Source organism: Danio rerio, chromosome 2, assembly GCF_049306965.1.
Source record: "Danio rerio strain Tuebingen ecotype United States chromosome 2, GRCz12tu, whole genome shotgun sequence".
Lineage (NCBI taxonomy): Eukaryota > Metazoa > Chordata > Actinopteri > Cypriniformes > Danionidae > Danio > Danio rerio.
In genome coordinates this window covers 14,199,604-14,226,353 of record NC_133177.1, presented here as the reverse complement: position 1 = coordinate 14,226,353, position 26,750 = coordinate 14,199,604, and the positions used below count along the sequence as shown (strand labels likewise).

The window sequence follows — 26,750 nt, the reverse complement described above, 5'->3', positions numbered from 1 at the left end:
TGGCGTTTTTGCCATTTCCAGACGTTGTATTTTAACGAACTCCTCCTAGGGATTTTATCCGATCAACACCAAAATTTGGTTTTGTCATCTAAAGGCCTTGGCGATGTTAAATTGCGAAGCTTTAGAGTTTTCGCAGAGGGGTGTGTCCGTGGTGGCATGACAAACCTCAACGCTTCGCCATTGACCAGGAAGTCCTTATAACTCAACCACACAATGTCCGATCTGCCTGAAGCTTCACATGGTTGATAAAAGTCCTCTTCTGAACACATCCACATAACAATATTGAGTCAGTCATAGCGCCACCTGCTGGCAACCAGAAGTTTGGCTGATAACTCAGCCACACAATGTCTGACCTGCCTGAAAATTCACATGGTTGAATAAAATCCTCACCTGAAGACATCTACAAGCCAATATCAAGTCACAGTCATAGCGCCACCTGCTGACAATAGGAAGTTACTTATAAATCAGGCAAGCAATGTTCGATCTGCCTGAAAAATTACATGGTTGATAAAATTTATCTCCTAAAGACATCTACATGCCAATATTGACACACAGTCCAAGCGCAACCTGCTGACAGGAGGAAGTTTGGCATAAATCTGTGATTTTCTCAGGTTTTTTAAATATATATTGGCTTAAATTAATATTGTTCGCTGTTCTCTGTCATCCTGAGAACACCGGGCGGCGGTGAGCCCGGGTGCGAGGTCCCTATCATCGCTGCTTGCAGCTTTAATTATTATTATTATTATTATTATTATTATTCTCTCCAATGAATCACGGTTTTGAGGGGCTAAACATGCCCGAAAACTCACGGAACTTTGCACAGGCCTCAGAAGTGGCGAAAATTTACGTTTGTTATGGGCTTCGGAAGTAGGCGTGGCAAATTGACTCGACAGCGCCACCTAGAAAAATTAAACGGACGAGCACCTGATCTACGAATCACGCACATGCACGAAAATTGGCACACACCTCAAACATGCCAAAACATACGAAAAAGTCTCTTGGAGCCATATTTCAAACCCAACAGGAAGTCGGATATTTTTAACTTCCTGCGGCGAAAAAATTACGTTTTTGACATTTCCAGGCATTGTATTTTAACAAACTCCTCCTAGGGATTTTATCCGATCGACACCAAAATTGGGTTTTGTCATCTAAAGGCCTTGGCGATGTTAAATTGCGAAGCTTTAGAGTTTTCGTCGATGGGCGTGTCCGTGGCGGCCTTGCAAACTTTGACGATTCGCCACAAAACAGGAAGTTGTTATAACTCAGGCATGATAAATGCGTTTTTTTTTCTACTTAGACAATTATTTTAGGTATACACACATATTTTTCAAAATAGAGAGTGCGTTTATATATACATATATATTTATATATTTTATTTGGTGAGGAGGACAATGAACATGTTCCCCCTGGGATTTACGGACGTGGTTGCGCCGCAAATCAAACACATCAGCGCTTGAATAAATGGCCTTAGCAGAAGCCATCGTGCATATCAAAAACAGGCAAAGGAATAGATTAATATTATTCAACATATCACAGAGATTTTAAGAAAATTATTAGATGTAACCCCATTTGTAATTTTTAACATTTTCAAAAGTAACTGTAATTTAATTACATATTTTTCTTAGTAACTGTAACTAATTACTGTTACTTTTATTTAGTAATTAAATTACGTAACGGCGTTACATGTAACTAGTTACTCCCCAACACTGCTTATAACTCAGCCAAACAATGTCCAATCTGCCTGAAAATTCACATGGTTGATAAGATACCTACACTGAAGACATCTACATGCCAATATTGAATCACAGTCATAGCACCACCTGCTGACAGAAGGCTGTTTGGCTTTTAACTTAGCCAAACAATGTCCGATCTGCCTGAAACTTCACATCGCTGACTAAATTTCCTTCCTGAAGACCTCTACATTGCAATATTGAGTCACAGTCATAGCGCCACCTGCTGACCGTAGAAAGTTTGGCATAAATTTCTGATTTTCTCAGGTTTTTTATATATATATTGGCTTAAATTAGTATTAATGGAGTGGATGTTGAGAGTGTTGATCAGTATAAGTATCTGGGAACTGTTTTAGATAATAAATTGTCCTTTTCTGCTAATACTAGTATGTTGTGTAAGAAGGGGTAACAAAGATTATACTGTTTACAGAAATTGAGATCTTTTGGTAAAGATAAATCACTCGTGCATGTTTTACAGTTCATACATTCAGTCACTGTTATCTTTTTCTTTGCTTTGTTGGTTCAATTCTCTAAGTGTGAAAAAAAAAGAGTTGTTTGGAGAAAATTGTGAACCAAGGAGGAAAAATAACAGGGAAAAAACAGATGCCCATGGCTCAGTCATACCAGAGACAAGTTTTGAGTAAAGCTCAGAGTATTCTGTCAGATGATTTCCATCCTATGCACCACGAGTTTTATCTTCTCCCTTCCGGTATTCGATACAGAACTCCTATTAGTAAAAACAATTCGTTTAAAACTTTCATTCATCCCCTCAGCTGTAAAGTTTTTAAACTTAGGGTAAAATATGTATTGTGTAATGTACTTTTGTGTACTGTGTGTGACATGCTTGTATGCTGCAACCTAATTGCTTTCGGGAAATTAATAAAGACTGACTGACTGACTAAATTAATATTGTTTGCTGTTCTCTGTCATCCTGAGGCCACCGGGCGGCGGTGAGCCCGGGTGCGAGGTCCCTATCATCGCTGCTTGCAGCTTTAATTCATATTATTTTTCCGCCCCTAATCTGGGCATTTTTGAGGGTCTAATTATGCCCGAAAACTTATGAAAATTTGCACACACACCAAATGCAATGTAAATGGCTGGTTAATATGGGTTTTGGAAGTAGGCGTGGCAAAATGACTCGACAGCGCCACCTATAAAAAGTCAAACGTCAGTAACGTCAGTCAAACGTCAGTGAAGTTCCTGAAGTTTGTGTTGTTTAATGATCTCTGCTGAGGTCTTGAGAAAATACATTTACATTGTGTAATTTGTTTTATTTTTATTAATTATTGTTTTATTTTAGAGCTTTATTCTCAGTTGATTTCATCTTTGGTTTTGGCTGTAATTTTATTTTTTTTTCCTTCAGTGATTCTACTGTTAACAGTTGTTTATCAATAATTCTCACTCCTCCTTTAATTAGACTCACTGTCTGGTTGTTCAACCGTAGTTGAACAGTAGTGAGGACACTAGTAAGTGAGGACACTAGTAAGAATTTTGCTCTGGGATTTGAGGGGTTAAATTTGTTCGATGAAATACAGACGGTGGAATGTGTTTTTTACAGAAATATTCCGTAAATGGAATTTACGAACTTAAAATGTTAAAAACAGCAGATTACTGGCAACCACAGCTGCCAGTATTTTTCTGTAAATTTAATAGATTTTTTTAAAGAAGGAAGTTCTGTAAAAAAAACTGAGAATGTACTGGCAGAAAATTAACACTACATTTTTCTGTTTTTATTTTTTTTTACGGAAGTTTTACAGAATTTTCCGTTTACTAAAAGAAGGAAATTCTGTAATACATACATATATATATATATATATATATATATATATATATATATATATATATATATATATATATATATATATATATATATATGTGTGTGTGTTTCTGCCCTTCATAAGTGGTTTAATCTAATAAGATACGATTCCATGTGTAAAAGTTAGCTCCTCAATCTCCTTATCATCATGCATCTGAAAATATTCTGCATCAAAGAGTGCTGATGGTTATTCTGGTGAACAGTAATAGTCAACAACCTGCATTTAAATCATTCTCCATTTGGGCAATCCAATCGGTTCACAAAAGACAAAATAATTAATCACCCTACTTTATTTTCTCATTTCGCAAATAGTTTCAATTGGACGTGCATCATGAAAAAAGGGACAATGTTAACTGTTCTTTCATGCAGGCTTTAAATTAGCAACATGTGAAGCTATTTTTTTTATGGCTGAATACTTGATCTATTTATTTAGTAATTGATCTATTTACTTTGTTCAAATTCTAGAGGCAAGTCTCATTCAGAATATATATATATATATATATATATATATATATATATATATATATATATATATATATATATATATATATATATATATATATAGATATATATAGATATATATAGAACATTTATTTAGATCTGGACAAACAGTATTGTTGTTCCTTATAACTGATGCATAAAATAACAATACTTTATTTAGAGATGATACAAAAATATTGTTTAAAGTGGTGGCAGTTTAGTTCTAGAGGAGGATGTCTGGCTGAGAATCTTTTGCTTGAGTCTCTGGATTTCCATTCGCTGAACCTGGATGACCTTCTCTGTTTCTTCAAAATTCTGCTGCATCATCAAGCTGGTCCTGCCTGCTGAATCTGTACCTAAGTCTCCAACATGAACAAAAATAAAAGTCAGTGTTTACATGGTCCATGATAATCAATGAGCAATTTGTTTATATTCTGAAAGAGTAACAGTTGTAAAAGTACAGAATGCAAAATTATTACACCAAAAGTATCAAAATTAATCAAATGGGTCACCTTTTGTGTTAGCAGAGCCCTTGATGTGTTTGTTTAAGCTGCTTTGACTCTCAAAGCTGCGCAGCTGCATTCGGACTGTGTGGAGCTCTTGACGCAGATCATTTATCTCTTTCATAAGCGTAACATTGTCCTGGATATAGGTGACAAAAGTGAATTCTTACACACAAACAGAAACCCTCTGATACATTTAAGTGTGTATATATGTTAATAATTATTTGCATGATCTAAGCATTAAATGTGCAGTAGGTGATCTGCCAAAATGCTAACCGCTTAGCATATTATCTTTGGACAGTGGGGAGGGACTGTGTTTCAAAGCCAAACCTCCTGATATTGTAAATGCGCACACTGTGACACGACAGCAGACAAGGCACTAGTTCATGTCATGTCATGCCAGTAAGAAATGTAGCTAGTGTTTGGCCGGCGGCATGCAGGAATTTAAGTTATTACTAAGCCACACTTACATGCTATTTCAGAGTGAATATTTAGAGTAGCATGGTAAACAGTATAGGGAGGCTCTTATTGTTAAAAAATGAACCAATGTGAATATAAAAGCAACTTCAGCTCAGTAAAGCAGGCTAGGCGGAATAACGCTATTTACTGATGTTCTGTTGTTTAACTAAATAAAAACCTACATTATCAATACTGTCAAAGGTCCATTATGAAACTAAAAATAGTCCATCAATCTTTCACCGGGAGATTTCAGTGGCTGAAAAACACGTCTGTGTATATAACTCAGTCATAACACACACTCTACATCAGCTTTGCGTGACTAAACTGTTTTAACTGTTTTTTACTTATCGGAATTATGGGATATGTCGGACCCACAATATTTAATTGGATGAACATTTTTTAGTTTTATGTCCTACCCAGAATGTTAAAAAATAAATATAAACAAATTTTCTATTAATTAATTTTCTTTCTGCTTAGTCCCTTTATTCATCTGGAGTCGCCTCAGAGGAATAAACTGCCAACTTATCAAGCATATGTTTTACACAGCTGATGCCCTTCCAGCTGCAACCCATCACTAGGAAACTTCCACACACACTCAATCACACTCATACACTACGGACAATTTAGTCTACCCAATTCACCTGTACTGCATGTCTTTAGACTGTTGGGGAAACCGGAGCACCCAGAGGAAACCCATGCGAAGGCAGGGAGAACATGCAAACTCCGCACAGAAATGCCAACTGACCCAGCCGAGGCTCGAAACAGCGACCTTCTTGCTGTGAAGAGACAGCACTACCTACCACTGCATCACCACATAAACACAATTAGATCATTTAATTTAATCATTGCCAATGGACTGTGAAGAGACTTTTAACCAGCACGACAAAATCTGTTTCTTAAGACAATCACCTACTGCACCTTTAACATATGCAGACATCTAAATTGTTACCCCTTGGGTTACACAGATTTCTCTTTGCTTGTGAACAGCCTGCTTTTTGTCAGCTTATTATAGATGCATATATTAATGTAATTAATATGTTCTCACATTAGATTAATATAAAATTTTACATTTATACTTATTGCATGAATGGCAAATAATTTTATTTTAGAAACTTAGAAACACCCTTAAAAGAAAATGGCACTGATGCAATGTAACTTTTATTTGCAAGATATAATCTGGGATTTTTACACCATAACACACTACTTTTGAGTTATTTTAAAATGGTAACTTATATTCATACTTTGAGTAGTATTTACAACATATTTTTAGTCTGACTACATTTTTTGGCAAGTAATGGCCTATTTACTTAATAATGATTCGTCATTACTTTTTTCCACCACTGATAAAATAGCATGCATATCCATCATGTCATTTTGTGATTGTCATTTTGTGATTCTAAAGATTTTATGATCTTATGAGCATCCATGAAGTGTTGTCAACTTTTTAAAAAATCTTTAATCTTCTACCAGTAGAGGTGTGAACCTAGACTGCTCTCATGGTTCGAATTGGTACAATTCGATATCTCTGTGCATAACGGTGCATTGACTTTCCATAATGTTTTATATTGGTGGGGGGGCATAACAAGCTGTCTGAATAAACACACACACACTTAGACACAGCACCAAGCAAGCGGCACACAGCATCACTCTCTCTTATTCACACACATACACACACACACACACACACACATAGACAGCACCAAACAAACAAGTGATACACAGCATCACTTTCTCTCTTATTCACACACACACACACACACACACACACACACACACACACACACACACACACACACACACACACACGTGCTTGTCCAGAGAGAGGGAGAGATAAATGGAGTTTACCTTCATTCTCTCAATCGCAGTGAAATAGGGGATTCACTGTGTCAGTGAAAGACTGTTCAGCTATCACACACGCAGTAAAATTGTGCACAGCTTCTGTGTTTTTAAGTAGTTTAAGAGTTATAAATACTTGCGCTCGCCTCCCTCATTATAGTAAGCTACCGCAACATAAATAAATGAGATAAATGACGTCACTACATAATAATCGGTTATGATTATTACTGAACCGATACCGAATTGTCCAAGTCTGCATCGCGGTGCACCAAAGAAGCAATTAATTTTGCCACCTCTAGCTACCAGTCTATGTTAAAGTCTATGTCAGCATGATCAAAGAAATGTATTTGAAAAATCCTTGCCTCCCCACAACATACAAACACACTGAAATGAGTACTTTGTTTCTAACACAGAACAGATATAGAAAGACCAATCAAACCAGACTTGGCCAGCTGAGTAATAAGAGCAGAATTGACTTATGGAAACGGCATATTTTACCCAAAATGGAAAAAAAAAAAAAAAATCTCACTATTTGCTCACCCTCAAGTCGTTCCAATCTTTCATGCTTTTCTTTCTTCTGTTGAACACAAATAAAGATATAAGTAATTGGCTGCTGCTTTCCAACATTCTTTAATACACCTTAATTTGTGTTCAACAATAGAAAGAAACTCAAACTGATTTAGAAGAAGTGAGGGATTTTTAAATGATGTCACATGTCTCAAATTGATTGAATCAAAATCATAGCAACTTAACTCTAATATTAAATGAATATTTTGAGAACATTACAATAATTTCTAACCTAAACACTTGTTGAAGACGACTTTAGCCCAATGTTAGGACACTAAAATACCATATGATCTGCTTATGTAAAATCATAACTACAAGCTAGAGGGAAATACATTTGCTACAATATAAGTTATTTATTTATTTATTTATTTATTTTTTGCGTGCATTTGTCAATTCAGTTCAGTCCTTTTAGTTGTTGTTGTTGTTTGTTTATCTTACCTTCATGAGCTTGGTGTTTTTGGCCTGAAAAATGTTTGTGTCTCTGCTAAGCTGCTTCTTCAGTTTAATTATGACATTTTCATAGTGCTCCCTGTGTCTGCTGTTTTCCTTTGGCACATCTGTGTCCTCTCCTGGTTTCTCCACCTACAGTCCAACACCTCACATGATTGAGTAACTGGGGCTCAAAACAATACAAATATCAACTTCAGTATTTTGATATCTTACCACATCTGATGGCTGTACATATTTTTTGTAGAGCTCCTGGATGTTTTCCTTTAATCTTTGGGGGTCTTGGATGTATTTAACACATTTGTAAAGATCACCTTTGAATCTCTGTACCAGAACCCCTGTATCCTGCACCTAGAAACCATGGAATACTAATCAGTAGTGTAAAGACTGAAGTAGATCAGACAAAAATATTTGTTTTGTTTTTAATATAACGCAGAAATACTCCTAACCCAACTGACAAACCCAGCATCCAGGTAAAACCAGGCCACCATAATATTATTTCCTCTACAGTTCATTTACAGTATTTTTTTTTACAATGGCTATGACAGTTTTTTTTTTTAATACATTTAACAAGTTTCCTAAACTCTTAACGTAGTTAGCACAACATCAGTATTTGTTGGCTATAAAATTACCACATTTATTGTTGCTTTGACACAAAGTGCATTCAGTTAACACTAATTTAAAATGCTTAAACTTCTTTTACACACAAGCTCAACCAAGACCAAAGCAATGTAATTTTAAAGTCAAATTTACAAATGCTTTAACACAGTATGTCAGAACAGATAACCTTATGTTCTAAACAAAACTTATATAGGCTAAAGTCAATGTGAACAGCTGTTTATATTATGAATTGAAACACAAATATATTCCCTTATTTTATTCCATTGCCAATGAGAAACAGCTTATTGCAGTAATATATATATATATATATATATATATATATATATATATATATATATATATATATATATATATATATATATATCAAAGCTGATTCCCATCTAGAAAGCACACTCATGTGTTGAGGTTTTCCAATCTGTTCTAAAAGAGGGCTCTTGAGGTTTTTGAAAGAAACAGTGAGCTTATTAAATAACTCCATTACCAATTTGTCTAGATAAGGTTGTGCAATACAGTCATTATTGTACTATACACAGTGTGTTTTACAACAAACTACTCTATAAACTGCTCTGGTTACCAAAGTAACCCTCGTTCCCCGAGGAGGGGAACGGAAATGCAATATGTGGATTTAAATCCACGAATGGGGATTTTGTTTCAGAAAGCCAATTGTCTGAACGAGTATAAAACGGGCCAATGAAATGCCAAATGAGTTGGCAGCGTAAGCTTGCGCACGTGTGCCTTATTGCCAATTAGCTCCACATATAAGCACAGGGTAAGCAAGGAAATGCCATACTTTTAAGCTGAAGAGACTCACACTTACAGCTTAAGAACAATCATTATGGCGATGCTATATAGTATTTGGGTTACTTTAGTAACCAAAGCGTTCCTCTTCGGATGGGGAACTTCAATGCTATAAGTGGATTTTAATCCATGAATGGGGAAATGTCTGGAAAATGCCATAATGACTGCACCTACTTTCACCTCCGATGAGAGGATAGCCAGGCATAGCGTGAGCGATCCTGCATCAAAGAGAGGCGCGGTCTTCCAACGTGATCCCTGGCCCTTACTTATCCCACTTCAAAGAAGTTTTACGGATTTAAATATATTTTTTTGGGAGTCACAAGCATCTAAATAATTCTAGGAAAATACGACAGTATGTTGGGAAAGCATGCAGTCCCGATAGGGAGGACGCTGCGGAGACCTCCTGCTACCCAATGGGGAGATATGATGTCAAAATATTATTAGCGGAGAGGGAAGACACGGGTCCGCCCGCGACGGGGGACTGCACCGTGGCTGAATAAGCATATGGGATCGCCTAGTGGGGATCATGCATAGCGGGCACCTATACCCAAAACGCGGGCTGACCAGCGGGCAGACCTACAACATAATGGGCCAGCGAGTGACTCCTCCACTTAGTCAATGCTGGGGGCCTCAGAGGAATCTGCAGGGCTCACCTAACGGGAAATTTTACTGACAGATGAAAAAGCGCACGTATCTCCGTGTTAGGGAGAATGGTGCAGCAAGTGTGTTTCAACACCTTAACCGAGTTGTTTCCTCAATCACCAAGGGTTACCTAATACCCTTGAGGAAACCGGCTCCACTCGCAGATTGTAAAACCTTGCAAATGTATTAGGTGTCGCCCAGCCCGCAGCTCTAAAGATGTCTGTTAGAGAGGCACCGCGTGCACGTGCCCAAGAGGATGCGATGCTCCGAGTGGAGTGAGCACACACTCTCGGGGGACCCGGCTCGCCCTGGCTCTGGTAAGCGAGGGAGATGGCATCCACTATCCAGTGGGCCAACCTCTGTTTCGATAAGGCACTTCCCTGCTGCCGACCACCATAGCAGATAAAGAGCTGCTCAGATGATCTAAAGCTCTGAGTGGGGTCCAGATAAATACGCAAAGCGCAAACTGGAAAAGGTAAGAAAAGGGCTGGGTCTGCCTCCTCCAGGGGCAGCGCTTGCAGGCTCACTACCTGATCTTTAAAAGGTGTGGTAAGAACCTTGGGCACATATCCCGGGTGGGGTCTCGGGAACGTGAGAGTAAGCCAGCCCGAATTACAGGCACGAGTCACTCACTGAAAAATGCCTCCAGGTCCCCGACTCTCTAAATCGATATCAACGCGACCAGCAAAGCTGTCTTTAGGGACAGAAATCTTGAAGATACTGAGTCGAGGATCGAAGGGATCTGACGCAGGCTCGTGAGAATGAGGGCGAGATCCTAAGAGGGCATAAGAGGGAGGCGGGGTGGATTATTAGAGAGTAAGTCCTCTCTCAAAAGGATCTGCCAGCGGAGGGCCATCGCGAGGAGGGAGAGCTCTGACATTTAGGTCCGGTTGGGCCAGAGAGGCGCAACCAGCAAAACCTGTTCCTCGTCCTCCCTGACCTTGGCTCACTGGGGGAAACACATATTTGCGCATGCCCCGAGGCCAGCTGTGGGCCAGTGCATTCGTGCCGAGAGAGCCCTCGATCAGGGAAAAGAACAGCTGGCAATGAGCATTCTCGGGAAAGCAAACAGATCGATCTGGGTTTCCCCGAATCGCGCCCATATCAGCTGAAGAGACTCGGGGTGGAGTCTTCATTCTCTGGGACATAAAGGCTGCCGTGAGAGCGCATCGGCTGCACGGTTGAGCTTGCCTGGAATGTGAATGGCACGCAGCGATTTTAGCCGGAGATGACTCCAGAGGAGCAGACAGCAGGCGAGCTGAGACATGGGGCAAGAAGGAATACCCCCCATGCGGTTGATATATGCTACTGCCACCGTGCTGTCCGTCCTGACCAGCACGTGCTGCTGCTCCAGCACCGGATAAAACGGTGGAGAGCGAGGAACACTGCGAACAGTTCCAGGCGATTGATGTGCCAATGCAACTGGGTTCCTTTCCACAGGCCCGCAGCTGCATGCCCACAGCACACAGCCCCCCAACCCATGCTGGAAGCATCTGTTGAAACAACATGACTTGGACGCCTGTCCTAGAGGCACTCCGGCCTGTAGGAACGAGGGGTCGTTCCAAGGGCTGAGGGCGCGGCGACACAGCGTAGTAACAGTGACATGTGGTCTCATATGGAGTAATCCGAGCGGCGTGACAGCTGATTCACATTATAGTGGTTATGCACTTATAGCCATTGGATGTTTTTGTTTCCCTGTATTATCCCTTCCTCCTTCAACTTTCCTCATTAAGAGTCTTGAATAAATTAGAGACAACCCACTCTCTTATTTATTTTGTTTAGTTGTACGTCAACTATCAATTTTGTACTCGTAGCAAGACGTTAAAGAGCATATTGTAGGTTAGACACCCCAGTGAGACAATGTGTGTAAGAGTAAAGTAAGAATTAGATTTTCTTTAAAATATACGTTAAAGTTTATTATTAAGCCGTTTGGAGTCGTTTTTAGTCATGGAAATTTACTTCCACGTTTGAATCGCCAGACCGGAAGTGATGTCGGATCAGGGAGTTTGCGTATATAAACACTATGAAGACAACTGATCGTGGTGCGCGTTTGGTTGCCGAGATAAGATATTCTGAAAGACTCACACAAACAACAGACCACAGCCATACAATTATAAGCCTGTGGATAGACCAGCAGACAGAACAGCAGTCAGAGAAGTGTAATTTAACTCTATTCTGAGGGAGAACAGAGCTGGTTTATGGTGAGACCAATGGTGGCTTACAGAGAGATATGTAAGATAACAAAATCTTATCTGGCAACAGCAAAGCTAGCATTGATCATCTATAAGTATTAATACTTACCAGTAACAGAAACTAATGAGCATTTAATTGACACTATTTTTAATAGTAGATAAGTGAATACAAAACACAAATAACACAGAACATCTGGAATAATGCAGAAACATGTAAACAAGGTACTAGAAAAACTTTTTTATTTTACAAAAGGTTTTCAGAGCTTCTGTATTAAAATAAAAACAAAATCAAATATTAAAACAATTAAAATAAGTTTTTAAATATGTATTTTTGTCATTTTTTCATTGTGTATAAGATTATCTGTATCAGATCCCATTTAGGCTACTATCCATAAAAAGACAAGTATAGTTGTTACAGTACAAAATATTTACAAAGATTTGATCAACAGATCTGATCTGCATTTATGATTAAATAAACTTCAACCCTAATTCAAGTTCAAATTCTAAATGCAACTCAAGTTCAAGTTTTATTTATATAGCACAAAATCATAAGCAGTGTTATTACCCAGCATTTTTACTCTTTATATATGTATAAGTATCTGTATGAGTGTGTGTATACTGAAAGGAAAATATATAATCTGACCCATTTAAAAGTAAACCTAAAATTATTTTTCAGTAAGTTGGCCAACGTTTATGTGGGTGCCACACCATCATGTCTTTAATGTGTGTTAAATTGTGAATGCTGTGTAAAAAGGTGCCGACAGCTTCATCCTTGTAAACCCACTGGAAGGATCTAGAAAGGAGAGCAAATGTAGTGCAAGGTTCTGCATTCTCGTCGAGCCTGTGATGAACTCCAGTAGTCCACCGTCAGACACGCAGTGAGGGCTGATGCATATATTCTGGGGAAATAATGCAAAAGTTTAAATCATGTTTATTAACAATGTATATTTTAAAATTCACCATATGATTTTTAATATAACACAATACAGAAAACCCAACCACATTTGCAGACCCCTGGATAGTGAACTGCAAACCATCTCACATATACAGTAGACTGTACCCATTATAAGTTGAGCATGTAAGAACAAACTTCAATTTTTTGAATGTTATTTGTTTTTCTTCTACAAGATGAATATTCCTCATATGTGAATAAAAAGTGCCTTTACTCATTGACAGGACAGAATATTTTTACTCTCCCTCAAGTGGTTTCAAACCTTAATGACTTTCTTCTGTTGATCACAAACCAAGATATTTTGAAGAAAGCTAAAAAATCTGTAACCATTGACTTCTATAGTGGGAAAAACAGATATGGAAGTCAATGGTTACACGTTTCCAATATTTAAAAAAAAAAGGAAGTCAAAGATAGTGTGAGTTTACCTGTCTGCATTATATAGAAATATTGTAGTAATTCTTTGCCCTTCTAGTTTTTGTTATCAAATAATACCATGCACAAATAATTCACGATAGGGGTCATAATATTTTACCCGATGAACGAGGTGAATGTCTGAGGTAAAATTGGTTTTATATTCACACATTCTGACTTTCTCTCTAATAATATAATTTCAGAATCCCTAATTTGCTAATCCCTAATATCATGTTAGCAGCCAATGACTATCAAAGTACAACATTGTTCACTGTCAGTTTAATAGTGCTAATGTTGTTTTTAAGTCATATTTACGTGTGATTTCAGTCATTATAATAAAAGTACTATGGTAAACAATACTGAGAGTGTGTCACACAAGCTGTCACTAATCGAATGTGCTAATATAAAATCCACTTTACCTTAGTTGAGGTTACTCTGTGAGCTAAAGTGAAGCACAGTTGAGCAAAAGACCAGTGGAGAGAAAGCCTTCAGCTCCGGGTCATCATCTGTCTCCCAAAGTCTAATAAACACACCACAAAGCAAACAAAGTCACAATGCTGTAAATAAACAAGACAATTATTATATTAGCAAACTGATGCTACTAGCCGTCTTATCATACGTGTACAATTTTACACGCTTTAAAAAAGTATATTTAATATGCTTAACAATACAAACTAGCAGCCGTGCTATCGGCTACTCCATAGTAAACACTTCACATTGCTTCAAATTACCCAAAGAATAATGCTTACGGACTTGAAAGTTGACAAACATTAACAAAAAACGAGTTGTCTTACCGTGTACAGCCATCGAGCTGCATCTCCGACTGATCCAGGAGTGTTTTTTTGCCGTTCGCGTCAGCTATCACTCTTATCGGATTCATCCCATTTCACGAACCAAAATAGCAAGAGGAAACTTGTGGACTTGATCTGTTGACAGTCTGGAGTTTGTGCAGTTTCCATAAACGCAATAATATACCACGATGATGATAAATTATGGCAAAACTAACAACCAGTTCTGCTATTAGCTCCTCTGCCCCACTGTAAACAGCGCGCGTCTGTCAGATAACTCTTCTGACGTCACCGGGGTGGTTAGAAAAAAGCGGAAGTGGGAAAACAGACACATTTTCTTTAAAATTTGTGCCCTTGCACTTTGTAAAACATTTTAATATGGTATTTTATGGTATTATAGAGTATTTTCACAAACGATTCTACCTTTTTTTTTTTTTTAAACAGTTTTTTTAACCTACAATATGCTCTTTAAGGCTTCAGAGCTAGTTGTGAACCGGGTCCACTCAGTTCTCCTTTTTCTCCCTGCTTCTTTCTGGATAATTTTCATTTGCTTTCCCTTGTTTCCTCCTGTCTTCAATCCTTTTCATCTCATTTGTAGTAAGCAAATCTAAGCAAACCAACTTATCAAGTCTATGGAAAAGAAACAAATTTGTTTTGTACTCAAACCATCCTTGTTTTGATTCACTTTATGCGTTTGTGAATGCAATTAAAACTTCTGATTTTCCTTCAAGATCAATTGACAGAAACGAGTAGTGAACAGCTGTTCCCTCTAAAACATTGCTTGTTAGCAGTCCAACAAGTAAGGTGCTTGGTGTCAATCCTGCTGAATTGAGACAAAAAAATTAGAATTAGAATTTTAATTATAGTATTCCCCTCATAAATAAAAGCGTAATATTTTTCCTTTCATTTTCAGTGATACAAAATATTATAAATCTTTTCATAACTGAAAGAAAAATAATATTTCTGTTTAAATTTGTTTTAACCTTGTTCTCTCTCTTTTCTTTTCTCACACGGAGTCATTACACCACTTAATTTTGGTTCATAATCACTGAAACAAACAACACTTAGCTGCTCCACTACATATAGACTGATAACACCACAAAGATCTGGATCAGTCTCCACCTCCCAGCAAGCCAGCATGTCACCGACTGCAAACCCCACTGCTCGAGGAGAAGATGTGGAAACCTGGCTACAGATGGCCTAATCACCAAGGCAATTTAACTTTTATTACTTTTAGTAATATTCATGATTCTGAAAAGGCTTTTGACACAGGACTCGAGCCAGAATCACAACCAGCCACAGCTAACAAAATTCACCTGTCTCCTGAGTGACGCCTTCACAGCGCAGCTCAAGCTTAGCGACCAGCACCTCACCCAGCTTCAGAAGGAGCTGACGTGTGCACAAAGCCACATCGACAAGCTGGAAGCTAAAGGCCAAGATGACTTCAAGTGTCAAACCACTGAGTTCCTGAAAAAGCTACTGCACCTCCAATGCTGCACAGAGAAAACCCAGGACCAGATCAAAGTATCAGACGAAGTGAAGCATCTAACTAAGAGACAAGTTGAACAGCTCCAAACTGCCCTTGCTGTTGCTGAAAGAGACCAGAACCATGAACTGAAGTCATCCCAGCAGGACCTGATACAGCGTCTCCAGTCTGCTGAACAGCAAGTAGAGGAAGCTAAAACTAGCACCCAACACAAAGACGCTAAAATTAATGCTCTGGAGGACCATGTGAGCACATACAGCAGTGCAAATGATAACCTGACCCAACAGCTAGATAACATCAGCGATGAACTCTAAAGGCTCAGAGAACTCATACAGGTCTATCAACATAAACCAGAGCCAAGATGGGCAAAGCCCTCATCAGCATCACCTCTGCTGAGCAAAGCTGACTCCCTCATCTCCATAAACAGTGGAAGAAGTGAACGGCTGAAGACCAAGTCATCACCAGACCTAACCACCAACAACTTCCCTTCTGATGCAAGCAGAAAGTCACTACACACGGCTGTCAAACCTGCACAGGAAGAGACTCTTAGAGACCTTGATAAACTGGTGAAAAGCATCACCCAGTTTAACCTAAACTCTACTAAGAGCAGAAACATCCAGGCTTACCTCCAGGACATAGACTTTTATCTTGAAGCAAGACCTCATGTGACTGACAGAGACCGGTTCTACCTCCTCAGATCCAAATCCAGTCCTGGGGTGCAAAGTTTCCTAGACAGACAACGTGCTCACATAAAGTCAAACTACCTACTACTGTGTGAAGCACTGATTGAAGTTTAACACAGATTGAGTTTAAAAGCTCTGAGTCTGAACATGGAGTGTTTACTGCCCTGGAAACCAAACAAGGTTGCCACAAGACACCTCAAGCCATCTACCACAGGTTTAGACAAGCATACCTTGCTGCACATGACAACCCGGATCTTGAAGATGATGTGAAACTTCAAAACCCTCTTCCTACGAAACTTCATCCAGGACTAAGTCGTCATCTAGGCATCATAGCCTGTCCACACACGATGTCCATCCGACAGTTGGGAGACCTCACACACCGGGCCTACCTCAAACAGAAGATGTCTCCAAAAAGAGATGTGAAACCTTCAGCGGCCCACATCACCCAAGGTCCAACACATGCACAGAAAGACACCCTGTGTAACGACGATACCACAGACAACGGCCCACACAGTGATCGTGACTCCCATGAAGACGACAGCTACTACACAACCTGGTTGGAAAAGTCATGGGTCCAGCCACGCTCCACAAGGCACTCAAGACACCCAAAACTGTTCCCCAGAGGAAACAGGTGTCAAAAGCAGCTGATAAATCCAGCAAGATGAGGACTGATGATTTAGAGTCTGCTTTAACCAGTCTGAGATCCTCCACGACTGAGAGCAGGGATCAGGGATACCGGTATGAAGTTTTCAAGTAGCGTTTGATTCAGGTTGGGTTTCTTTAGCAGTGGGGTTACCCTAGCCTGCTTAAATGAAGTGGGGAATAAACCAAAGTCAAGAGATGTGTTAATTATGTGAGTCAGTGTTGGTATGACTGCAGGAGAAATGGCTTGCAATAGATGAGAGTGAAAGGGATCAAGCGGACAGGTGGTTGCATGGCTAGATAGCACAAGTTTGGGCACCTCAGACCTCAGAGAGCTGAAAAAAAGAGGTGAGTGTGTGGTGTTGGTGGTGTATCTTGCGTGTTTGTTGTAGGTGCAGCAAATTGAGCACCGATTTTTGCAGTTTTGGTGCAAAAGAATGTAGCAGAGTCATCAGTAGTAAGTGTGAAGGATGTGGGTCGAGGAGGAGGATAGAGGAGAGAGGAAAATGTTTTAAAAAGTAAGCGAGGATTGGTGGCATTGTTGATTTTCTGAAGGAAGTATGTCTGCTTTGCAGAAGTAACAACAGCTGAGAAAGATGACAGAAGAGTTTGGTATGTTATGAGCTGTTCAGGATTTTTAGTTTTTCGCCAAATTCTCACCGCAGCCCGAGGTTTTGGGCGATGGTCACGGAGAATATCTGAGAGCCAGGGTGCAGGAGAACTGGCATCGGCTGGCCTAGATGTAAGAGGACATAGTCTGTCTAGACATTATGCTAGTGTGGAGCAGAGTGTATCAGTGGCACTGCTCGTTTCAAGTGTAGAAATCCGATGTTTGTAGTGGAGTTACTAGTCTTTGATCAGCGAAGCAATGTCGAGTGTACATAAGGTCTAGCTGATTACTTATTTGTGAGTAGCAGAAGTAGGTGCTCTTTTGAGGTCAAAAGAGGCAAGCAGAGTCTGGAAGTCAGCAGCTTGAGATCTTTCATTGTGAATGTTGAAGTCACCAAGCACCATCAAGGGAGTGTCAAAATCACAAAAAGATGAGAGAAGAACATCCAGTTCATCTAAGAAGTGACCTAATGTACGCTGTGGGTGGTAGATGACAACCACATTTATGTAGAAGGTGTGGATAATGGTGACTGCGTGGAATTCAAAGGAGCTGATTTTTGGCAGGGACGGTTTCTGAGTGAATTTCCATTCTTTGGAAATCAGTAGTACAGTCCCACTCCCTCTTCCTGTCTGACGAGGAGTGTGGTAAAAATTAGAAATTATCAGAAGGAGCTGCATGTGTAGCAGTGTCCTCCGGTCTCAACCAGGTCTCAGTTAGAGCCATGAGATTCTAGTCAGAATGTGTAGCTATGGAGGTAATAAAATCTGCCTAGTTAACAGCAGATTGACAATTCCAGAGGCCCATGGAGAGAGAGAGTTGTGAAATAGCAGATACATGTATTGAACGAAGGTTGTGAGGATTACGCCTGCAGCGTACCTCCCATGCTTTGCGAGTGTTAGTAACAACAGGAATTAGTAAACACATAATAAAAGTGCAATGAAAACAATAATATGTGCAAAGATAAAGTAAAATAAACAAGTACTCAAGTGCTTTGTCGGTGTTTTTGCTCAGTGGGTCTTCACACGAGACGGCCTTCACACGAGGCTGCCGTGACCGCTGGCGCGGTGAGACTAACTGCTTATATACACCCCTGAGCGCTTTGATGATTGAATTCAGCTGGACACGCCTCGAGAGTAAAAACACCCGAAACCGCGGCAGGGGCCGCGAAACCGTCCGCGCTCGAACACACAAGCTCTTACAGTAACCAAGGAAACCGTGGGTAAACTTTTCTAGTACCATACACAACAACTGAAAACAAGTCTAAATGTACTTACACGCTGTTGGTCTCATAGATAAAGTGCTTCTCCCTTTAGCAATGAGAAGAACGAAACGAAACATTGCTTATGAAACTGTATTTCTCTGTAAATAGTTTCTATTGTACAAGAACTCACATCGTCAGGCCTTTTTACCAGAAAATCCCTTCACTGGTGAGATAATTCAGCATGTTCAATCACATACATACACTGTTAGACCTTACCGGGCTTTTTTACAGTAGAATACTGGCAACACTGTTGCCAGCTACTCACTGTAAAAGTTTAGTTACAGTACAGATCTGGCATGAACTAACGCGCGCATGAAACAAAGTGATCTTGCGTGGCCACGACATATGGTGCGTTAGCACAGAGAGACAGTCTAGCAATTCAATTCAATTCAGCTTTATTTGTATAGCGCTTTTACAATGTAGATTGTGTCAAAGCAGCTTCACATAAATGGTCACAGTAACTGGAACAGTGTGGTTCAGGTTTTAGTGTTACCAGTCCGTTGATCAATCAGTACCGGGCCGCACAAGAATTAATTATCTTTAAGTTGGCAGATAAAGTAGCTGCATGTAAAGCCAACTGGATTTGTGGGGACGACGCGTGAACAGAGGCATATTGGACATGTTTCAAACATTAGCATGGATTTTGTGAGACTGAGCCTGCGCCCTCACTCACCAAGCTGGTGCACGATCACCAGTCTTCGCTGTTAAAGGAGTTTGAGCGCTACTTCCCAACCTCAAAGGACCCATAAACGGCCAAGGAATGGATACGTGACCCATTTGTCAACGAACCAGCTGAATCCAGCATGTTCATGCAAGAAGAAAACCAACTGCTGGTGATCGCATATAACGGCGACCTTAAAACAGTGTTTGAGACAACTCTGCCGGTTTTCTGAATTAAAGTCATGGCAGAAACACTTTCGCATGTCGAGATGTACATGATATGTGTGTGTGTGCTGGTTGAAATCCCGCTCCTCCAAGCACTCTTTCCAAGCTTCGGGCGGAGGTAGCGATTCATCTAAACAGATGGTAGCCCTTATGTTCGATGACAGCAGGGACCAGACGTCCACTGCTGCATCGGAGGGTGGGCTTTTATTGTCCTACGGGAATCCAGGCCCACTCGCTCCCCTCGGGCAGGTGAGCATTGTCAAAACGGATCCTGAAAAGGACATGTTAGCCATGCTTTCCCGGGCTGCTTCGGCCGTGGATTAGAGATGGTTCATCCCAAAGGTGCAGTAGGCTCACGCAGTCTTGGAGGGCACTTTTTTCTGCCCGTGCTGCGTGTCCCTCCGCCCTCACCACTCTTGACGGTGGAGTGGCCAGGGGATATGTGGTGATTCCTCAGGTCGAGCGCGCGATTGCGGTCAATCTTTGTCCCTGTGGCGCCTCTTCTTGGCGAGGTCCGCCTCGTCTCCCGTCCAAAGCCTGTAAGTTATCTGCCTCCCTCGGAGCTAGAGCTTACAAAACTGCGGGCCAGGCTGCTTCTGCCTTGCATGTGATGGCCACCTACCAGCACTACCAAGCGCAGGCGCTGGCCGAGCTGCACAAGGGTGGGTCCAACCCAGGCTTGTGAGCTTTGCACCGCAACCGACTATGCTCTTCGGACCACTAAGTCCGCTGCGTGTGCGTTGGGGTGCGTTGGGGACGATGTCCACATTAGTGGTCCAGGAGCGCCACCCCTGGCTAAACTTAGCTGATATGGGCGAAGTCGACAAAGTCCGCTTTCTTTACTCCCCCATATTCTAAGCTGGCCTGTTCGCCGACACCGTCTGTGAATTCACCCAGGAATTCAAGGCGGTGAGAGAGAAGTCTGATGCAATGGCTAATGTCACCTATCGGCGGGACCGTAAGCCCGCTCCGCCCGCCGAACCATCTATATTTGCTGCTCCTCGCCGAAGGCGCCCGCCTACGAGAGCTGCCCCACCCCTGCACATGCCTCCGGCAAAGCGAGTGTGCACCTCGAAAGAAGGCCCCCCTGCCCAGAGTGCTGCTAAGTCCGGTAAACGGACCACGAAGCGTCCCTGGGACAGGTCATCTGGAGAAGAGGGAACTTGCTCTTTCCCCGCTGGATGGCACTTTTTATTGCCATGAAAACATCAATGAAAGAGGACTTTTCCACTTTCCTGGATGTGACAGCCAGAAATCTGCCAGTCTGGGAAGCTATGCTTCTAGCTCGCATGTTTGGTGCATTTCGCCAGTGACTCACGAGCGCTGGGAGAACGGTCTCTTTTCTCCCTCCCCTTGAGCCTCCCCTCCGGATTTTGGGTGCGGAATGAGAGCAAATCTCACGCCTCCTGCTCTTCCGTGGGACCCTCGCGCTTCCCGGATCAGCACACCCACTCTGCGCTGCCCCACTGCTGGTACGTCTGCGATTGTTGCGATAAGTCCATTAGCGAGAGCTCTGCCTGGTTAGCATATGCACAATCAGACTCGGCTATGCGATTCAGTTTGTGAAACGGCCCCCCAAGTTCACGGGTGTGTATTCACCAGGGTCAGCCCCCTGTCCACCCCTGTTTTGCGAGAGGAGATTACCGTCTTCCTGGCGAAGGATGCAATCGAGCCGGTCCCTCCAGCCGAGATGGAGAGCGGGTTTTACAGCCCGCACTTCATCGTGCCCAAAAAGAGCGGTGGGTCATAGCCAATCCTAGATCTGCGAGTTTTGAACCGCTTTCTGCACAAGCTGCCGTTCAGAATGCTTACGCCGAAGCGCATCCTCCGGTGCGTTTGTCCTCTGTATTGGTTTGCAGCAATAGACCTGAAGGACGCGTATTTTCATGTCTCCATTCTTCGTTGCCACCGTCAGTTTCTGCGGTATGCAGGTCGCAGGTCGAGCTTGGCAATACAAAGTCCTCCCCTTCGGGTTCTCTCTGTCTCCGCGGGTCTTCACCAAGCTCACGGAGGGTGCCTTAGCGCCCCTTCGGCTCGCGGGTATCCGCATACTCAATTATCTTGGCAACTGGCTGATTTAGCTCACTCCTGGGAGCAATTGATTATGCACAGAGACAAGGTGATCCAGCACCTCCACCTGTTGGGGTTTCAGGTCAACCGAGTAAAGAGCAAACTCGAGTCACCGTTACTGCACTGTGTCGCCGCACCCTCAGCCCTTGGAATGACCCCTCTTTCCTACAGGCCGGAGTGCCTCTAGGACAGGCGTCCAGTCATGTTGTTGTTTCAACAGATGCTTCCAGCACGGGCGCTGCGGGCATGCAGCTGCGGGCCTGTGGAAAGGAACCTAGTTGCATTGGCATATCAATCGCCTGGAGCTGTTGGCAGTGTTCCTCGCTCTCCACCGTTTTTTTTCCGGTGCTGGAGCAGCAGCACGTGCTGGTCAGGATGGACAGCACAGCGGCGGTGGCATATATCAACTGCATGAGGGGTATTCGCTCTCACTGCATGTCTCAGTTCGCCCGCCGTCTGCTCCTCTGGAGTCATCCGTGGCTGAAATCGCTGCGCGCCATTCACAATTCAGGCAGGCTCAACTGTGCAGCCGATACGCTCTCACGGCAGCCTTTACTTCATGAAGAATGGAGACTCCACCGCGAGTCTGTTCAGCTGATATGGGTGTGATTCGGGGAAGCCCAGATCGATCTGTTTGCTTCCCCCGAGATCACTCATTGCCAGTTGTTCTTTTCCCTGACCAAGGGCTCGCTCTGCACGAATACACTGGCCACGGCTGGCCTCGGGGCATGCGCAAATATGCGTTTCCCCCAGTGAGCCTGCTCGCGCAGTTACTGTGCGAGGTCAGGGAGGAGGAGGAACAGGTTGCTGGTTGCGCCCCTCTGGCCCAACCGGACCTGGATGTCAGAGCTCACTCTCCTCACGATGGCCCTCTCTGGCAGATCCCTTTGAGAGAGCACCTACTCTCTCAGGGACAGGGCACCATCTGGCACCCTCACCCCGATCTTTGGTGGTCCTTAGACGTGAGGAAGGCTTAGGTAACCTACCGATTGCGGTGGTTAATACCATCACTCGGGCTAGAGCCCCCTCCTCGAGCGCCTTTGCCCTGAAGTAAAGTCTATTCACTGAATGGTGCGTCTCTCGCAGAGAAGACCCCCGAAATTAGCCAGATCAGCATTGTGCTTTCTTACTCCAAGAGAAGCTAGAGAGCAGGCTGTTGCCCTCCTCACTCAAGGTTACGTGGCTGTCATCTCCGCTCTCATGACGCGGTGGCTGGCAGCAACGTGGGAAGGCATAATCTCATCATCCGGTTCCTCAGAGGCGCTAGGCGAATTAATCCACCCCGCCCCCCTCTCATCCCCTCTTAGGATCTCACCCTCGTTCTCACGAGCCTGCGTCAGATTCCTTCGATCCTCGACGAAGCATTTTTCGGACAGTGTCTGCAGGGAAGTGGCATATCGAAACAGAGGTTGGCCTACTGGATAGTGGATGCCATCTCCCTCGCTTAGAGCCAGGGCGAGCCGTGTCCCCCGAGAGCGTGCGCACTCCACTCGGAGCATCGCATCCTCTTGGGCGCGTGCACGCGGCGACTCTCTAACAGACATCTGTAGAGCTGCGGGCTGGGCGACACCTAATACATTTTCAAATCTGCGAGTGGAGCCGGTTTCCTCAAGGGTATTAAGTAACCCTTGGTGATTGAGGAAACAACTCGGTTGAAACGGTGTTGAAACACGCTTGCTGTGCCATTCTCCCTAACACGGAGATACGTGCGCTTTTTATCTGTCAGTAAAGTTCCCCGTTAGGTGAGCCCTGCAGATTCCTCCGAGGCCCCCAGCACTGATTCAAGAGGAGTCACTCGCTGGCCCATTACGTTGTAGGTCTGCCCTAAAGATTTCAGCTCCAACCCTAATCAAACACACCAGAATCAATTAATTAGGACCTGAACAGCACTTGATAATTAAAGGCAGGTGTGTTTAATATGGGTTGCAACTGAAATCTGCAAGAAGGTCAATCTCCAGGAACAGGGTTGATCACCCCTGATCTAGACGCCTGCGACTCCCAAAAAATATATCTAAATCTGTAAAACTTCATTGAAGTGGGATAAGTAAGGGCCAGGGATCACATTGGAAGGCCGCGCCTCTCTTTGATGCAGGAGTGCTCACACTATGCATGGCTATCCTCTCATCGGAGGGGAAGGTAAGGTGCAGTCATTATGGTGTTTTCCAGACATTTCCCCATTCGTGGATTAAATAAATCCACTAATTGCATTGAAGTTCCCCATTCGAAGGGGAACGCTCTGGTTACTAAAGTAACCCTCGTTCCCCGAGGAGGGGAACGGAAATGCTATATAGCATCGCCATAATAATTGTTCCTTAGCTGTAAGTGTCAGTCTCTTCAGCTTAAAAGGATGGCGTTTCCTTGCTTTCCCTGTGCTCATATGCAGAGCTAGTTGGCAATAAGGCACACGTGCGCAAGCTTACACTGCAAACACATTTGGCATTTCATTGGCCTGTTATATACTCTTTCAGACAATTTACTTTCTGAAACGAAATCCCCATTCGTGGATTAAATAAATCCACTAATAGCATTTCTGGTTCCTTTAGTAACCAGAGCGTTCTCAGCCATGACAGTTAAATCCTTTTAATATGTTTTTAAATAGTTAATCAAATTATGCCAAATGCTCGGTGCGCATAGTGCAGCTCAATGGAGTCCTTGGTAGAGCATCTGCCTCGCACACAGTAGGTCACCGGTTAGAGGCTGGCTCGGTTTACAACCACCAGGGAATGCTTAGTTCAGATAATACTGACATTCAGTAAATCTTTATTGGCCATTTGGCTCTTGAAAACAATGGTCGCAGACCCTCCAATCTCCCCGTTGTTGAAAACCACTGAGGCTATGTTTACACTGGTCCGGATAAATTTGAAAACGGAGTTTTCACACTATCGTTTTTAGTCGTTTTCCTAAAGCTTGTCATTCACACTGAAACGACTGAAAACACTGTCCCCCCTGCACTGTACATGCATGAAACGTAAGACCGGCGATTATTTTCTATCTGGCTCTTTGAAAAGCGATATTTTGAAGAAAAGCAAAGAGTGTTTAAATGGATCGACAGTGAGGAGGAGTCGCTGCTTTGGTAACACATGAATACAAAGATAAGTTTAATATTTGGTCAGAAACACAACTGTCTTCTAATTCGCCACTGAACAACAGCTGATTAAACATCTGTGTCCTTTGAAGAAAAGCAAGATGGAGCAAACTGATATTAATCTTTAATAATGCTGTCAAAACGGAGAGCATCCAAAACAATCGCTGTAGCTACATTATCATTCATTTCAGCCGACTGCGTCACTTGAGAAGAAAAAACGCGTACAGGCAAAAATCCCGGTGAGGACAGGGGTGACAGGTCCCCTCCCAATCTAAGCAGTTTCTGCTTTCACTCACCCTGAAAATGTTTGTATGATTTAATAAATATCATCGTATCCAAATACTTTATAAATAATATGTAAAATATTCTCCAGAGTTTATTGTTTTTAGTATATATCTAAAATCTTTTTATTTTCAGAGAGGCTTTTGAAAAATAAAAGTTTAATATGGCTTTAAAACAGTTTGATATAGTAACTAATTGTTATTGCTAGCTTTTGTTAGTTTTATATTGGTTCATTTATTTAATGTGATTTTATTATATCTAAAATTTGACACTATTGTTTTGAGCCTACAAAAGTGGACATGAAATTTATAAAGTTTAATGTCTTTCTGTTGTATTCATATAGTGTATTATCTCCAAAATAAATAAAAACAATAAAAAATAAAAGAGAAAAGCAGCTCGCGGCATCAACAGGGCTATAAGGGGAGTGCTCTTTTCCTCGGTCTCACACACATACAGGCATCTAAACGTGCACAAACACACCTTTTAAACTTGACAAAAACTCTCGAAAACCTTTTCTACTGTCTATTGTGCCTTTAATATGGTGTAAAGATTATTATGCGTTATTGAATCATTCAAGCAGGAGGACGCAGCAAAGAAAAGTCACTTATAAATTAAAACTACTTTATTATTTTATGCAACAGCCTTACATTTAAAAGAGAAACATAAGGGTGATCATATGCAAAAAGACCCCAGCCTATAATTTGTTCCAGAAGATTTCTTTCCCTTTTTTATTTATTTGTTTATGTGTTTGGCGCATTTACTCGTCTGCGATCGGAAAACTGTCCCCACCTCTCCTTTCACTCCGCCCCAAAGCCCCGACTGGCCTTCTTTGGCCCAAGGTATTCGGCGGGCTGAAAAAGGTCGGCCGCTGGCCCCAAGAAAGCCCTGATTTGGCTCAATTAGGCCCCGGAAGTGACAGTGAAAACGCGACTGGCCTTGGCTCGCCCTGGCTCGCTCGCTTTAGGCGCATAAGTGGAAATGCGGCTACTGATGCCCATGCATCTGACAGACAAGACAAGTGTTTTTCACAAACATGGATACACAAAATCCAAAACTCCGACGTAGGACGGATGGCGTAACCGTAGCAAAACATGCATTATTAAATGAAACCGAATGAAATATGGGGCCGTATGAAATTGAATTTCCATGCACAGCAACTTCTGTACTGAACTACGTGTGATTTGAGGAAAAATATCTATATTATGCTCCTAGCATTCGCCAAAAGAATATATTTTCACATAAAAAAACACACAACATAGTTGAATAGGGTGTTGCCTGCTGAGCCAGAGCGAAGCAGCAGAAAATTCCGCACGGCCATAAAGCCGTCACCCGACAGTTATTTTTAAATATGCACAACTCCAGCCAAAACAATAGACATGCCATGCCCATCATGCTTTTAGACAAATTCGCTTTAAACTGTATTAAGGTCCCATTTACACTGCACAACAGTTTTACATGAAAAGTTAATGATACATATAACAGGCTACATTTTGATGGTGAAATA

The 26,750-nt window shown here is 42.0% G+C and overlaps 1 protein-coding gene and 1 long non-coding RNA gene across 6 annotated transcripts in view; both read right to left on the bottom strand.

Moving 5' to 3' along the window:
* Positions 1-4,160: 4,160 nt before the first annotated feature.
* Positions 4,161-26,750, bottom strand: part of cfap57 (cilia and flagella associated protein 57) — a 328,197-nt gene continuing 305,607 nt past the window's right edge. The window contains exons 19-23 of one of the 5 annotated variants that reach the window (XM_073923815.1): positions 16,355-16,456; positions 8,055-8,189; positions 7,830-7,973; positions 4,539-4,668; positions 4,161-4,388 (exon numbers count right to left, since the gene is read on the bottom strand). In XM_073923815.1, the coding sequence (XP_073779916.1) occupies positions 4,228-4,388; positions 4,539-4,668; positions 7,830-7,973; positions 8,055-8,189; positions 16,355-16,456 (672 nt within the window). In that variant the 3' untranslated portion in view covers positions 4,161-4,227. Of the gene's footprint in view, positions 4,389-4,538; positions 4,669-7,829; positions 7,974-8,054; positions 8,190-14,583; positions 15,066-16,354; positions 16,457-26,750 lie in introns of those variants that run through there. The other 4 variants (XM_073923822.1, XM_073923828.1, XM_073923833.1 and 1 more) reach the window with 4 other exon arrangements.
* LOC137489879 (uncharacterized) lies at positions 12,226-14,510 on the bottom strand. Its single transcript, XR_011009242.2, has 3 exons — positions 14,249-14,510; positions 13,874-13,974; positions 12,226-12,990 (listed from the first exon to the last, which is right to left on the bottom strand). It is a non-coding gene; the product is annotated as an uncharacterized lncRNA (long non-coding RNA).